The sequence below is a fragment of the Manacus candei genome, unplaced genomic scaffold (genome assembly GCF_025592945.1).
Source record: "Manacus candei isolate 608988 ecotype Guabito, Panama unplaced genomic scaffold, ASM2559294v1 h1tg000028l, whole genome shotgun sequence".
Lineage (NCBI taxonomy): Eukaryota > Metazoa > Chordata > Aves > Passeriformes > Pipridae > Manacus > Manacus candei.
The window spans coordinates 16,582,552-16,597,967 of record NW_026138076.1 but is presented as its reverse complement, the minus strand read 5'-3'; the positions used below and the strand labels follow the sequence as shown (position 1 = coordinate 16,597,967).

The following is a 15,416-nucleotide window of genomic DNA, read 5'->3' as shown; positions in this document are numbered from 1 at the left end:
GCTGTTCATCAGAATAAATGGACAAATCTGAAACAGGACATAACAGATACATCTTACTTAAATAAGAGGCTACTGAATAATGATCTTTGTTTCTGTTTTAAGAAATCTGGATTCTCCCTTAAGCTTTGAATGTGCCTCACATAATGCAGTTGACAGAATTAGACCGTTGTTACATAACAAGCCACCAGGCTTGACAACTGAAATGAGACATATAGCTGTACAAGTTTTCAGAGGAATAAATGTTCCATTTTTGGGTGAATGTAGTAAAAATATTTACTCCAAGACCACCACACATTTCTTAACAGTTCAGATGCAACAATACTTTAAAATGGCATGTACTCATCTTTGATTAGTGGTCAAAGACAGTAAGTTTATCCATAGTAAGTAGTTGATATATCTTTGTTGCTATATCTTTTTCTAGGAAAATTTTTGTGATGTATTTTGCAAATTCTTTGTTAAAAGGCTTCAAGAGAAAATGAGAAGTAGACTAGATAGGTTGGATTTTTTTTGCAGATGAAATAGTAAAATCAATAGACCCATTCAACTGTTCAGGATAAAAGGGAAAAGACCACACTTTTTCAGTTACTGTATTGATCTTGATAGGTATTACTAAGTTTTTATATAATGCTATAATAAAATGTTTTACATTCAGAGTATATGTTCAGCAACTTTTATATGATGCTGCTGGTGACTGATTTTTTGAAGATGCTCAAAAGCATGTACTTTAAAGTTATTTTAAATTTAAAAATAACAGGCTTTTCATTGATTTGAGAAAAACAGTAATAAATAAAGAACCTGTCTTTGTAACTTTTAATTCACTTTATTTAAAATTTTAATTAACTATTTTTAATTCACTGTTTGATCTGCAGCAACATCCAAGGTATCCTATTATCTGAGAAAAAAGCAAATGAATGCAAATCACTGACAGTTCATTTGCACTTCTTGTGGTCCACTTCAGGTCCTTCAGAATAAAATAGGTTTAGATTCTAATTATGGCTTCAAGAAAAATATATGGAAGATAATTTTAAAAACCACTTCAGTGTTCAAATATTTCATTTTAAAATGTATTGCCAGCAGGGAGATGAACTAGAAGATAATCCTTCAACAAGATTGAGCAATAATTGCAATTTGCTTAGTTTAAATTATAATCTTTTTGCCTTGCTTTAAATATAAGTTATAGTCACTTTGCCTTGTATGCAAGTGTGCATATATATTATTCTATTAATTCTAGGGAAGCAATCTTATAAATTATGGTTTGAAAGCACTGGCACCCAGAAGTATGTAGCAGTGGCAGTCCTGGAAGATGAGTTCAATATCTTACCAAGGAGCTCATATTCAAGCACATCTTCGTTAATAATAAGACTTGATTACCATACCTCGTAGAACACATGGGAGAAGGGGAGGAGGATCGCCAACATCATTCAATTCCTCTTGCCAACTTTCCCCACTGCTTTGAGTTCTTTATGTTTGTAGAACATCCACCATAGGCATTATCTTCAGAGGTCTTGGGGAGATGCTTGCTGTTAGGGATAGACAGTGGGGTTTTTTTCTGCTGTCTAGTGTTAATTTTTCATCTCTTGTTATTCTAAGAAAAGCAACACTGGAAGCACCTTTCCCAATTCAGGCAACTCTGTTTCTTCTTCTTTCTACTTAAAAGAATCCTCCCACGTGTGAATTCTTCTTCCCCTGAAACACCCTGTGTCACCTTTAGAATTCTTTCCTGAAAAAGCAAGTTTACCAGATGCAGAATGGAAGCTGTTGAATTGCTGGCACTTGTGACTGGTACTTCAGAGGGTTACCCCCTCTACTTACTGTAGGACTGCTTCTGTGAATAAAGCCTCTGCTTGTATGTGTATGGTTTTGTTTGTGCATCCTTATCATCTGCATCTGTTAAGCTTTCGCCTGCACAGCTCACAGTGTGTTTGCTATGCCCTTTGTTTTTCATGTGAACCTAATTGTCATTTATAGTACTTTAGAAAAAAATGTGGCTGATCCTGGTGAGTTACAGTAGAAACATCCTTGAATTTTGACCAGAACAATAAGTTTCTCTGGCTTTTACTTTATATTGCTACTCTTTTATAAAAAAAAATATTCTTCCTTTCTGATAGCAGTCATAAACCCCATCATAGTGTGTGTATTCACATCTGAGTCCAAACTTTGTTTTCCATTCAGAGCTACATCCTGGACACTGGATCATTCTAACACCTGTCTATTTTCTTTATTAACCAGCTGTCTGTATCCTCTTATCACTGTTAACCAAGTGTACAAGAAGGGGGAAAAAAATTCAGACAAGTCCAGTTCTTGCTAAACAGAGAAACAGCTACATAAATTGGTTTTCTGTTACAATTCTTTTTTATGCCTGTCATAACTTTGGCAGAAGAGAACTTTGAGATAGTGAGCAAGGCAACAAAGGGAAGGCACTCCCCAGTCAAATGCAGCAGGTAGTTGTCAGCTCTCACAGTTCCAGTTCTGCCACATAATTACATAAATTATCCATTTCTCTTACTACCTACTAATAGAGCCTGATTTCATTTTGGATGCTAAAGAATTGAAGAGGGTTTTGAAGTGATAATACAGTGTGTTTGCTCAAGAACAAGTTCCTTGTAAAGGGAATGCATAACGCACAGAAATACTAGCTTGAGAAAGGAGCATGCACAATAAATGGGATGGCAATGATGAAAGAATGAAAAAGCCTGATAGCCTGCAACCTCTTCCTGAAGCAGATTATTACAAAATGTTTTACACAGTGTAAACTGGTCATATTTTTTCAAGTGTTTGCTGTGAAATGTATTCTTAGTTGCTATTTTAATTATTGAGTGGACATGAAGGTTTTGTAGACTGGTTACAAACCAAAATAACTAGACCTCAATTACACAGTGAAAGACAAGATCAACCAAGCTTGAAAAAGCAGTTTAACATGGTTCAGAAACCCTTCAGTGAACTCTGTGGTGACAGGTGGTAAGATTGCCCAATAGCCTGCAACAAATGATAGCATGTTTATGTTAGCATCAAGGCTATTGTAGGTATAAATGTGCTCCTTTAATCTGAGCTCTGAATTTTTGAATATCACAGTCCATTTGGCATGGAAGTGGTGGGGGACCGCAGGGGGCAAAAGCCCATCTATTAATTTGTTACTGCTTTTATGTTTGAGATCTGTTCTGGTCAATTTAGCCATATCCACCAGCACCTCCCAGACACAGACACCAGTGCTGTGTTCATGCCAAGAGCAGCCCAGATCCTAGGGAGCTTCCCTGTCTCTGATACCTCTTCTTCTCACTCTGTTAGAGAGAATGGACTCCTCACCATTTAAACTGTCACCACATTCTAAAGGCTGGCCAGGCAGATAATTTGTCCAGTAGCTGTACAAGTACCACCTTAAACAACTCAGTCCCAAATGCTGTCGTAGCTTCAGCAAACGAAGATCTCTTGGTACCTAGAGATTACTTTGCAGAATAGATACGGGGACTGAAACAGCAGACTAGGAAGAAGATCCTAGAATCATAGAACAGTTAAAGATGGAAAAGACCTTTAAGATCAAATCCAGCTATCAACCCAGCACCACCACCATGTTTACAATTAAACAGTGTCCTCAGGAGTCGTGTCCAAAAGTTTATTGAACACTTTTGGGGATGGTGACTCCACTACTCTGGACAGTTTGTTCCAATGCTTTGCAATGCTTGCCATGAAAAATTTTTTCCTAATACCTAATCTAAACCTCTCCTGGCATAATTTGAGGCCATTTGCTCTCAGCCTGTTAATTGTTACCTGGGAGAAGAAACTGATACCCACCTCACTACAACCTGTTTTCAGGTAGTTGTAGAGAGCAAGAACGTTTCCCCTCAGTCATGACTGACCACCAGCTTGATATTATTCCATTCACCACCATTCTCTGGGCCTGGCCATCCAGTCAGTTTTTAACCCAGCAAAGAGTACACCCCCGCCCATACCTTGGGAAGCCAGTTTCTCCAGGAGAATGCTGTGGAAAATGGTGGCAAAGGCTTTACTAAAGTCGCAGTAGATAACATCCACAGCCTTTTCCTCATCCACTAAGCAGATCACTTTGTCCTAGAAGGAGATCGGGTTGGTCAAGCAGGACCTGCCTTTCCTAAACCCATGCTGTCAGGGCCTGATCCCCTGGTTGTCCTGTACATATTCCATGATGGTACTCAAGATGATCTACTCCATGACCTTCCCAACACTGAGGTCAGGCTGACAGGCTTGTAGTTCCCTCCTGGGTCCTGTTTTTGACCCCTCTTGTAGATGGGCATCACATTTGCCAACTTCCAGTCACCTGGGACCTCTCTGATTTACCAGGACTGCTGGTAAATTATTAAAGATGGCTTGGAGAGCTCCTCTGTCATCTCCCTCAGTCCTCTTGGGTGAGTCCCATCGAGCCCTATGGACTTGGTGTGTGTCTAAGTTGCATAGCAGGTGACTGACCATTTCCCCTTGGATTATGGGACCTTCATTCTGCTCTGTTTCTCTGTCTTCCAGCTCTGGGGGCTGGATACCTTGATGACAGCTGGACTTGTTATTCATGACTGAGACAAAGAAGGCATTAATTACCTCAGCTTTTTCCTCATCTTTTGTCACTATGTTTATCAAAAAAAGGATGGAGGTTCTCCTTGGCCCTCCTTTTCTTTGCTGAGTGTTTGTAAAAACAGTTTTTGTCATCTTTTACAGCAGTGCCAGATTTAGTTCTAGATGGGATTTGGCTCTTATAATTTTCTCCCTGCACGGTGTCAGAACATCCTTGTAGTCTTCCTGAGATGCTGGCAGTTTTTTCCAGAGACGATAAACCCTCTTTTTCACACTGAGTTCCATCTAAAGGTCTCTGTTCATACAGGCCTTCCTCTTCCCCACCAGCTCATCTTTTGGCACATGGGAACAGCCTGCTCCTGCACCTTGAAGATTTTCTTCTTTAAAGCACATCCAGCCTTCCTGGACTCCTTTGCCCCAGACGTCATCATCTGTTCTTCTGTTCATCTGTTCCACAATGGGAACAATCATCCCAGTCTTGATACGAGTAAAAGGAGCTTTTGTTAGGGTTTGTGGGCACATTTGGAATTGTGATAACCTGTCTTTTCTCTCATCCCCTGAGAATTCATCCATGCTTGCACCTGTGGGTTATTTGGATTGAGTAGTTGTGATCCATGACCACAGCCATCACAATCTGCATGCCTTCTGGTTAGAGACATCTGGCATTCTCAGACAAGTCCTCGCTGGCAGCAAAGTTATACCAGTATTGAAAGTCATTCCAGTGTTGGCAGCTTCATAGATTTGGCAGACTGAGAATTAGTAACTCTAGGAAGGGTCTCTTGACTTCATTGTCATTCTCTGACATCAAATAAATGCAAGTTCAGTGAGAATAAACCAGACTTGACAGGCAATATTTAATCCAAAAATCAAGAAACTGTCTTACATTAGATTTGGGACTAAAATAGCAGCAGGAAATAGATAAATGTATTTTCTTCATGTGCTTTTGCTTTAATTTTGCTTCATATATCAAATTCATTATAGAAAGGAATAAACCTACTATTTCTCTGAACACAATAGAAACAGAGGAGGGGATTGAACTCTTACATCCCCATCCCAAAGGTGGAAGAAAGCCTTCATCCTTTTCTAGATCAGAGGAAATCAAACAAACATACACCACTGCAGTCTGCCTGCATCAGTCTCCCTTTGGAAATTCAGAACTAGTTCATACCATTTGACTTGAAAGTCTCAGATACCCTGCTGCGATACCAGTACCAAGTGCTGCTTATCAGATTCATGGTGACATCAAGAATTTTTATCAGGGGCCTTGCTGTCCTTATAAAACTGATAAGGACTTAAAGTTTGCTTTTATATTGATGACTGGCTAAGAAGAGACCAATTCTGATTGACAAAATAGTGCCTGAATTTGTCTTAATCAGTCAATTTACCCGTGTTCTTGAAGTTCCCCATGTCTAAAGAAATTCTGTGTTGTATTTTGATACTTTATCAACAAGCCTGTTTCTTTCATGTTTTTCTGATATATTTGTACTGAAAGGAGAATTCTCTAAATGCCATAGCACTATCTCACCGAGATTAGATAGTTGAATTATTTAGTGTAGTAGTACACACTGTAAGTTTCAGGATGTCATTGGAATTGTCTAGCAACATTTTTTGTCTGCTTAGAAAACATTCCTCTATTCACAATCTGTGAAACAGCTGCATATATCCATCTGTTCATTTTTATTAAACATTGTTTATTGAACTTTTTGTTAGTTCATTGTCGAAGTTGAGAGAGGAATAGTATTTTTGAGGGACACAGCTAATACTATGTTTGACAGTAAACTACAGTAGGACTCACATCAGTAAAAACACAAAGAAAAGGTAATTGTCACTTACCTTGCAGTAGCTATGGTTCTGTGAGATATAATCAATATAGATCCCACAGTCCTTGCCTTTGAAGACTTCGAATTCCAGCTGTTTTGAATTATGAGGGAATGGCTGAAAGGTCATTTCGGAGCTTCCCCTTCTGATCTTCCAGTGGACTGTGAAGAGACACAGGGCATGTACATAGTACCAGCAGATGTTAATGATATTCTAAGCTCATGTGTTCAGAAGGGATGCACTTCTAGAGCTACAAAATTAATGTCACTTTCTTTTTCTTCCTTCTGAAGAATTAATAAGAAGAGTTAGAAGACAACATAATTAAGAGAGGTGATTTAGACCTCCAGACTGAAAATAAGAAATGTACTGGGTTTAAATCATGAAATACTTAGCTATTTGTGGACTTTAATTGCTGCAAGGAAAACGAACTAGCGTAACATATAGTAGAGTTTGACCCTAGAGATTTTGTTGAAATATATTAAAACAAATATAATCATTAAATGATTCTTAAATAAAGATTAAATGATTCATAAATAAAGATTTCAGCTGAGGTACGGTCAAAATAAAAATGGCTAATTCTAGTGATGTGCCAGAAATGGTGACAGTCAGATTTATGTCTTTAAAAAAGATGAGAGGGAAAAAAAAAAAGAAGTTTTTAGGGTCAGGGAACATTCTACATTATCAGGCTTTGACAGGCAATTTAAGGTCTGAGAAGGAAGAGTAATAGTAGAGTCAGAGTCTCGGAACAAAGAGAATATGTCATGTGTAGCGTGGATTTCAGTCTCTGAAGTATTCAGTAATAGGTCTTTAGTTGCATTCTGGTTTTTTGTTTTGTTCAAGTTAAGGGGGAGGTTTTAAGGCAAAGACCTAGCAGACAGGATCTTAATTCTGCAGTTTTTGCTGTCTGCCTGATGAAACTTCCACTAATGCCTGTTCATCTTAAGTAAGAGTTGCTATGGTCAATACAGAGAGATCAGAAGATCAGAGATGAAACCAAAAGGGAAGAAGAATCTTTTGTCATTTGGATAGAAGAAATTAATAACATCTACTATAGCAGTGATCTGCTTCAGAGACAGAAGGAGCAGAAGCAACGAAGTACAGTGAATTATCTTCCTTATATTTTGCACTAATAGTTAAAATACATGATTAGAGATTTTTTTCCAGTGTATTTTTATTCCCTGTTAGCACTGAAAGAACTGCTGTCATGGAATGAGCAAACTTGTTATACCAAATGCAAAATAATTACAATAAAATATATTTTGGTGGTATTATAGAGACACTGGAAGAGAATTAAATAATCCACAGATAGCAGAAAATTGCATATGTTGTGTGTATCACAATATAGCATTCAAGTGATTTGTTTTTTCATATTTTTGCTCTAAAAGTTTAGATATGGGGTTCATTCCTTAATCCCTGCTGATATCAAGGTCCCTAAAATTCCCCCTAACACCGTGGCAAGTTGACTCTGTCTTTCCTAATTAACTTAGCTAAACTTTTTAACATGATCTCACCTTTTCTAATAAATGTGGTTGTGTGGTATTAAGTACTTCAGGAACTTAGCTTATCATTATCAGAGCAAAGTGCCCCAGTGTCTGGCTCTGCTTATGGTCTTGGCCTTGTTCTGTAGACTAATGTGAGGAATGGTCATGTAACTGGAGGTTGTGCGGAGTGCTGTTGACAGCATGAAGTGTTCATGTTTAGGTAAGCCCTGCAGCACCCACAGCACCTTCCTTCCTTTTTTCCTGCGTTTTTTCTTTTTCCTTTCTAAGCTAACCAGGACGGATCTGTCTGCTGGGGAAATAATTTATTTTAGTAGGTCATTTAGGAGCTCATTTAAATGATTTGTCTCTTCAGAATGATCAAAAATGAAAAAAGAGAAAAGAACATAATTACTGCCTATCCTTTTGAACATTGATTTGGGACCGGTAAAAGGCTCAAAATGAGGCTGGTGAGCTTTCTGTCAACTGTGCTCACCGAAAGCACTGTATCATTAAAGGACAGTGGTAGTAATTGCTTAGTGCCACTGCTAAGTTGAACTATTAGTCTGCAAATGCTTGTTCATGTAATTTAATTTTTTAATGTATGAGTTGATATTCCAGTGCAAAGCATGAAAAGTCATTATTTGTGCTATTTGTCATCATGGTTAAAAGTATCAAATAACCTGTATCCTCTACCACCAGCAATGCATCTATTTGGCCTCAACTGGCAGTTGCAGCAAACTGAAAATGATACATTTGAGAATGGAAAAGTGAATCCTGATACTGTGCCAACACATCCTGTAACAGTACCTGCTGGAGAAAATGGTGAGTGAAACAGGCACCAATCTTTTTCCTTCTTTCAGAATATTTCCTTCCTTTATGTCTTACTTATTTCACCAGACTTTGTAACAGTTTTCTTCCAAAACTCTGTATATTTCATTTGTAAGTAATAGTAATTTTAAATCAATAAACAGGAGCACAAGTTTCTCCTACCTAGCACGTGAAGGGGGTCATGGATCCTGAGCAATAATGTTGATCTTACTAGGAAAGCTAGCTGTCAACCAAAATTTCTCACAGGAATTTACATGTCATATTTGATGAGGATAGAAAAGCTCTCATCATATCCAGAGAAGCAGAACTTCTGCTTACTCTAAAATATTTGATAACACATTGGTTGTTGTGGGGTCCTCAGAGATAGCAGCATGATGCTGAGCCTGGCTTGGACCATCCTGCCTTAGAGGCCAGCAGGGCTGGGGTCTTGTGTTGTAGAAAGGGCCACAACAAAGCCAGGGAGCTCAAGGTGGCAGGTCACACTGTTTCATAAGGGGGACCTGATACCAAGATTCAATCTTTGGGAGTTCCAAGAAGCTCGGTATAGTTTTCAGGCAAAACATTATATTTGTGTGTGTTACCCCCATGCCCTGTCATAATCTCTTTTTCTGAAGAGTTTACTCCAGAAAAGACACTTCAGGAAGATTTTGCATATTTTCAAAGCTTCTCTCTTAGCTGTGTTTAGAAGGCAACTCATGATCAAGAAGCTACATATGGCATGATGTCCTCACTATGGAATAGCTTGGATTTTTCTCTACGGAAGATGATGTTTTCTTCTCTTTTTTTTTTTTTTTTAATTTCTCTCTGAAATTTAATAGGTCAGGTATAATATGTTCATTTGTTTTCTCAAAGTCTCTAGTATGTAATGTTGAGCCTGAATCATCCAACCAATTTATAAAGTAAGAAAAAAAACTTTCCTAATTTTGTTGTAGGAGCTTTTAAAATACAAACCACATAAAGGGATTATTTTTTATCGACCTTTTTCCATGTTGCCCTTTAAGATTCTCAAAACATTTAAGAGCTTGTGCACTTCTGGCTAACAGAGGCTTCAAAATCAATAGGTTTTGAATGGAAAACTTGATTTAAATGGTTGATGAATGCAGTGTTTGCTTCATTACACAAAAATCCATTTTCCCATTCACAAGGTACAGCTGACCTTACCACTGAGAAGGAGGAAGCCTCTGCCTGCAGTTGACATCTTGAAAATATTTCGAGTTATCACAGCTCCAAGTTATAGAAAAGACACAGCTCAGTTCACTCTTTTTTTCATCTTTGTAAGCCTATGACACTTCTCCAGCAGGACTTTTTCTTCTTTTGTTTCTTTATCCTGCTATTTTTTTCTTGAAGTTAGATAGTCCTTATCTCTATCTGTGTTCTTGCTTTGAATGAATAGCAAAAAGCTACTTAATGGTTAATGAATACTGATGCTGCAGTGACAGCTTATCATCCTGTTGTCTTCTGCCCTCCATAGCCAGTATACTTTCTTATATAAAATATATTGATTTTTTAAAATATTTTATAAATACTAATTGTTCTTTTTCCCTTGATAATTTTTAAATTTTTTTGCAAACTAAAACCAATTATACACTGCCTCCAAAATAAAAGGAAATAATAAGTATATCAAATCCCATTTTTCCTTCCTTATGTCCCTAAATACTGTGCAAGAGAACAGGGTTAATTCTATCCACTGTTAAAATGCTGTCCTCTGCAGAATATGTTAAGTGGTTATTTATCAGCATACATCAATACTAAACAACAGATAGACCAGAGAATACACATTTTAAACCACAAAAGGACTGGTTAGGCAGACAGGAAAGTGTGATGACTAGATGTGAAATTTAAGGAGCAGGGGCCCCATGCTATCATACCAGTTATTGAAAACTGTAAGGACAAATCAGTGAAGCCTTGATTTGAATACTTTGACAGCTGAACAACTTCTGGTACCACCCTTTTTTAGTGCCCTGGTAATATCCTAATACTCTGATTTAGACTTGAGAAATTCCAACCACCCTCACAGTAAATGTGAATGAACATGATATTTCATGTTTGGAATTAAAGCTGTGCGTAAGAACTCTTACTGTTTAGACAGAGAAAATATGATAATGACACTGCAAGGATCTTTCTTATGCTCACTGAGATACAGCAGGGAACAAAGAATAATTAGTGCCCTAACCTTGAGAGTGCAAACAGACAGCGACTATTTTGAGAGAGGTGGTGGGGTGCTAAAGGGGCATGTGGCTACAGGGTAAAACTGCCTCTTTTTTGGTGAAGAAAATGGGAGTCCATAGGAATATTATCTGCTAAGTTTTGAACCCCAATAATAGGCATTCCTGGCAAGTTGGTCAAAACGTTTGATAAACTCCAACTGCCTAAGCTCTCCAGTTCATGTTTTCAGTAGTACAAGTCAGTTGTTTTTCATGTGAAATGTAGAAATAGGGGAAGCAGCAGATCAATACTGCAAACAAGTGTTTATTGTTTAGTGATTACAAGTCATCAGTGTGTGAATTTATACAATACAATATGCTTAAATTTGAAGGAAGAAGGTAAAAAACAAATGCTTAAATAAACTGAAATAGTGAGTACAGATCCATCTTCTAGAATAACATATGAATATTATGAAAGGTTAAGTCCAAAGTTAGAAAAGCATCAGACTCATCCTTAAAAGTGTAAAAAAATGGTTTCTGCAAGGTCAGATATTTCACTGACTCTTCTCAGCAGAACTCTAATCAGTGTGACAATGCAGTGAGACATTTTCAGTGACTGCAATGCGTTGTGACACAGCTCTGATGATAATAATACAAGCCCCCACTTAAGGCCTCTCAACAGTAGTTCTGTACCTGTTTAATTCAACAGCAGTTGCAGTTCATTTTGGATGCACAAAAAGTGGTGAGGATCAATCTGTGACCTCACCTGGCATTTCAGATTTTAATCTATTTTTTTTACAGTCTAAATGTTTGCAAAAAGGTTGTGTCAGTTTGTTCCATCAAATGATGAATAATGTAGAATTTGAACATAAAAGACAGGGCAGTATTGTCAGTTCTTCGGAGCACTTGTATGCAAACAAGTCAGCGTCACATTCAGATGGATTTAGTTCAATTTTTGTAATAGGCTAGCTGCTGAAAAAAAATGTAAATTGGTAAAAACACAGCAAACTCTAAGACTATAACAGCAGTCCTATTTTTCTTTATATTTCTTCACTCAAGCCTCACCTTGATGTGCCAGCTGCTTAAATATGTCATTACTTACTCCAGAGTTGGCATATATTGGTAAGCAAGTTCTTACACCCATCTTTGCATCTTAGTCAGTATTTGACAGCACTGATTCCATCATGTTGAAGTAGGCTTTGACCCTGGCACAGACTTCCAAGACTGCCTATGTCCAGCTCCACAGCTTGGAGTCAGTGCGTGAACATCAGACCTGACTTTTTGGCCTCAAACAGTCTTGCTGCAAACTCACCTAAACTATCCCACATTTTAAAGCTGGGTGGTGACGGTTTGTGCAAAACACTTAGCAAGTGCGTCATTCATAGTAATTCTGTTTCCTACAAATCTAGCAAATAGAAGACACTTTAACAACTAAAACCACAAATTTTTTTTACTGTTTCCTGGACCTAGCTACTTGAACAAAAAGTTTGTTGGGGATATCTAAAGTTCATGACTCAATTTCCCTCTTCTTCAATGCCACAACCACTAGTCCAGTTTTTCAGTGTTAGCATTTAGACACCATGTGTCTTTTGCATGTTAGCATCTTCTTTGCTTGTTGTGGGCATTTTCAAGTCATCATCCCTGACCTCCTAAGCCTAACTGATAGTTGCACAAATGCTTTATGGAGAAAAATCATTAATGAATTCAGTGCTATGTTCTTACTCATAGTGATTGGACTGCAAGATAAATGCATATTCATAATATAAAAAGTAGTGAAAGTACCAGCCATTGACATGCTAGTATACAAATTGTTCAGGAAACAGTAAGGATATGGAGGTGGATAAGGAGGTGATAACAAGCCTGAGACTAAGGCTAGGGAGTGCAGAGAATGTAGGCATTATGGCATAAGAACATATGCCATGGAGCATGAGCTTGCAATGGAGCAAGAAACATTGCCTTTTGTGTGGGGGAACACAAAACGAAAAATAGGGAAGTAGAGCTGTCAATTTTGTAGCATTGTATAAATGCTCTGATATTTAATATGGTAAACATTGTATATTAGTTCTCTTGACTACTTATGTTTATGTATCTATTATTCTTAAAATCTGTATGCTGCATTTCCCTTTATCTTAATTTTTTTTTAATGTGAGACTTTATTCTGGAAAACTCCTGTTAAAATGCCTGTGGGAAAAAAAAAGAATAGTTTAATGTAGATCCTAAACTGTCCCCGTAATGCTCACCCTAAGGGATGCTACAGCATTTTTAATTGGTAGGTATTTGTGGTATCTTTGCCTGTTTATTCCAAATCAAAGAATTCCTGGGATCTTATATTGAGAAACATTGTCAGGTAACATTTTTTCTGAGGTGATTTGAAGGTTTATATGAAGAATGATTGAAAACCAGAAAGGAACACTAATTTTTTATCTCCTTATTATTCTAATCTGTCAGGAAAATTAGGGGGATTTGCACAAGAAAACAACACTATAGATTCTGGAGAACTTGATATAGGCCGAAGAGCAATACAAGAAGTTCCCCCTGGAATTTTTTGGAGATCACAACTCTTCATTGATCAGCCACAATTCCTAAAATTCAATATATCCCTTCAGAAAGATGCATTGATTGGAGTATATGGTCGAAAAGGCTTACCACCTTCACACACTCAGGTGAGAACTGCTTGCTTTAAAAATAGTACACATTATTGAAAACTGTGAGCTTTTGTCTTTTATATATTTTTCCTCTCTCTCGATTACGTACTTTTCCATTTTCATGATTATATTTTTACTTTTTATACTTTATTGATCTCATGTGATGTCCAGAACATTTGCAATACTCTAAGTGTTGGGATCCAAAATGGGGGTGGAGGGTGTTCTTATTTATGAGCTGTTCTAATGCCTAATCAATAATGATGCTTCAGATACAGAATCGTTTTATGCACAGTTTATGGGTACATTTTTCCTCCTGTAGTACATAGACATATCTTTAAAAACCTAAGCAAACTAATATAGCATCTGTGGCCACACACGTGGTTGAGAGTGCTTGAGAAACAGCACATTAGTGAAATTTCCAAACAAGAAGACAAACAAATACTACAGTATTTACAGTTTGGTGTCTCACTAAATAAATACATAAAAGACAAAATATGTAATATGTGTCTACAAAGATACAGTGAACTAGGGTTGTAAAAGTGACAGTCTTCACTAGGCATCTGGTGTCTTGAAACTTTGTTCTTAAGTACCCCAGAGGATTTATTCTGTTCCACCCCTCAGAGGTTTTTAATGGCACTTTTTATTGCATGTGGCCACACCTTTGCCTACTAACAAAGAAACACTCTTTATCCATAGTTAGAGAAAAGTTAAAGTGTAAAAGAATGAACAGTCTTCTGGATTGGCAGGAGAAAGGGAGAATCATTGCCTGAGTTGGTACTTTAGAATCAATTCTATTCATATTTTATTTTAAAGATTTAAGACCCTCCAAGCTTAGATTTCTTTCAGTGCAATATTTATCCAAGTCCTGTCTCTGATCCGTTTTTCCACCTGAAAAGATATTTCAGCTCATGCTCTTCTATTCCATTTGGAGTAACATCTTACTGATTTATATTTTAAGTGTATGGATTTGCCCTGGACAAAAATCTAAGTATAGCAACCTAATGGTATAATTGGATCGAAGCTTGACTAATTATGCCTGATACACAGTTGCAACAGCAGATCCATAACTGCAAAATTAATATATTTTAATGCAATCCCATTTTTTTTTTAATTTTGGTTTTCATACTACTGTGCTATTTAAATTTATTTTGGTTTTTTCTTCAAGCATATTTTTTAAAAGATGCAGAACATAGAAATATATGTAATTATTACACTTATTTAACAGTATCAAACCACAGAGGAAGGGTCAGCAACGCAGCTAAAATCACAGAATGTTACATTAACTTTATTTTTTAGTTTAGTTTCCATTAAATTACAAACACTTAACTGAATGCAGAAAGTACAGTTACGTTTACTTAAAAATTTGATCCTCATAAAAATGATTAAGTGGATTTTCTTCAGACCTTCACGTATGAACACCTACCCTCAGGCAGACAACAAGCATAAGAAAGTCTAGTGTAAAGAAAATTGATTCAGAAAGTTATCAGCCATTGGAAATAGGGGTTTGGAATACAAATGCCATCTCAATGATAAAAATAATAACAGGAGTTAGGGGAATACATGTGTGGCAAGAATGAATAAAACTGAAGAAGCTGATCTGGATTGTGCATTTATATGAGAAGTCATGCAAGTAGGCAGGTCTATAAAAAAAAAGATCCTTACTTGATTCCTTATCCTCTTAAAAGGGTGAAAATTAAATAGAAGTGTCCTTTATCCAAAAACACAGAAAGGGAGACTACTAAATCTGTTTACCATCACTTGTGTTACGCAGATTACTGGTTCTTATTGATGTTTAAGTATGATGCAACAAAAAGAATCATAGGCAAATTCTGCTACTGTATTTTCAGTAGTTTCTGTGACATTTTGGATATATTGTTCTCAGGATATAGGTCAAGCTCTCTTGTCCTATTTTTGCCTGGTATATAATTACAGTATTTTTTACAAACCATTGACTGACACTT

At 37.0% G+C, this 15,416-nt stretch overlaps 1 protein-coding gene across 15 annotated transcripts in view; it reads left to right on the top strand.

Annotated features, from left to right (window-relative positions):
* Positions 1–15,416, top strand: part of TENM3 (teneurin transmembrane protein 3) — a 418,913-nt gene that overhangs the window by 313,996 nt on the left and 89,501 nt on the right. For all 15 annotated transcript variants that reach the window (XM_051790395.1, XM_051790404.1, XM_051790402.1 and 12 more), the window contains 2 exons: positions 8,538–8,660; positions 13,259–13,473. In XM_051790395.1, coding sequence (XP_051646355.1) covers positions 8,538–8,660; positions 13,259–13,473 — 338 coding nt within the window. The remainder of the gene's footprint in view (positions 1–8,537; positions 8,661–13,258; positions 13,474–15,416) is intronic.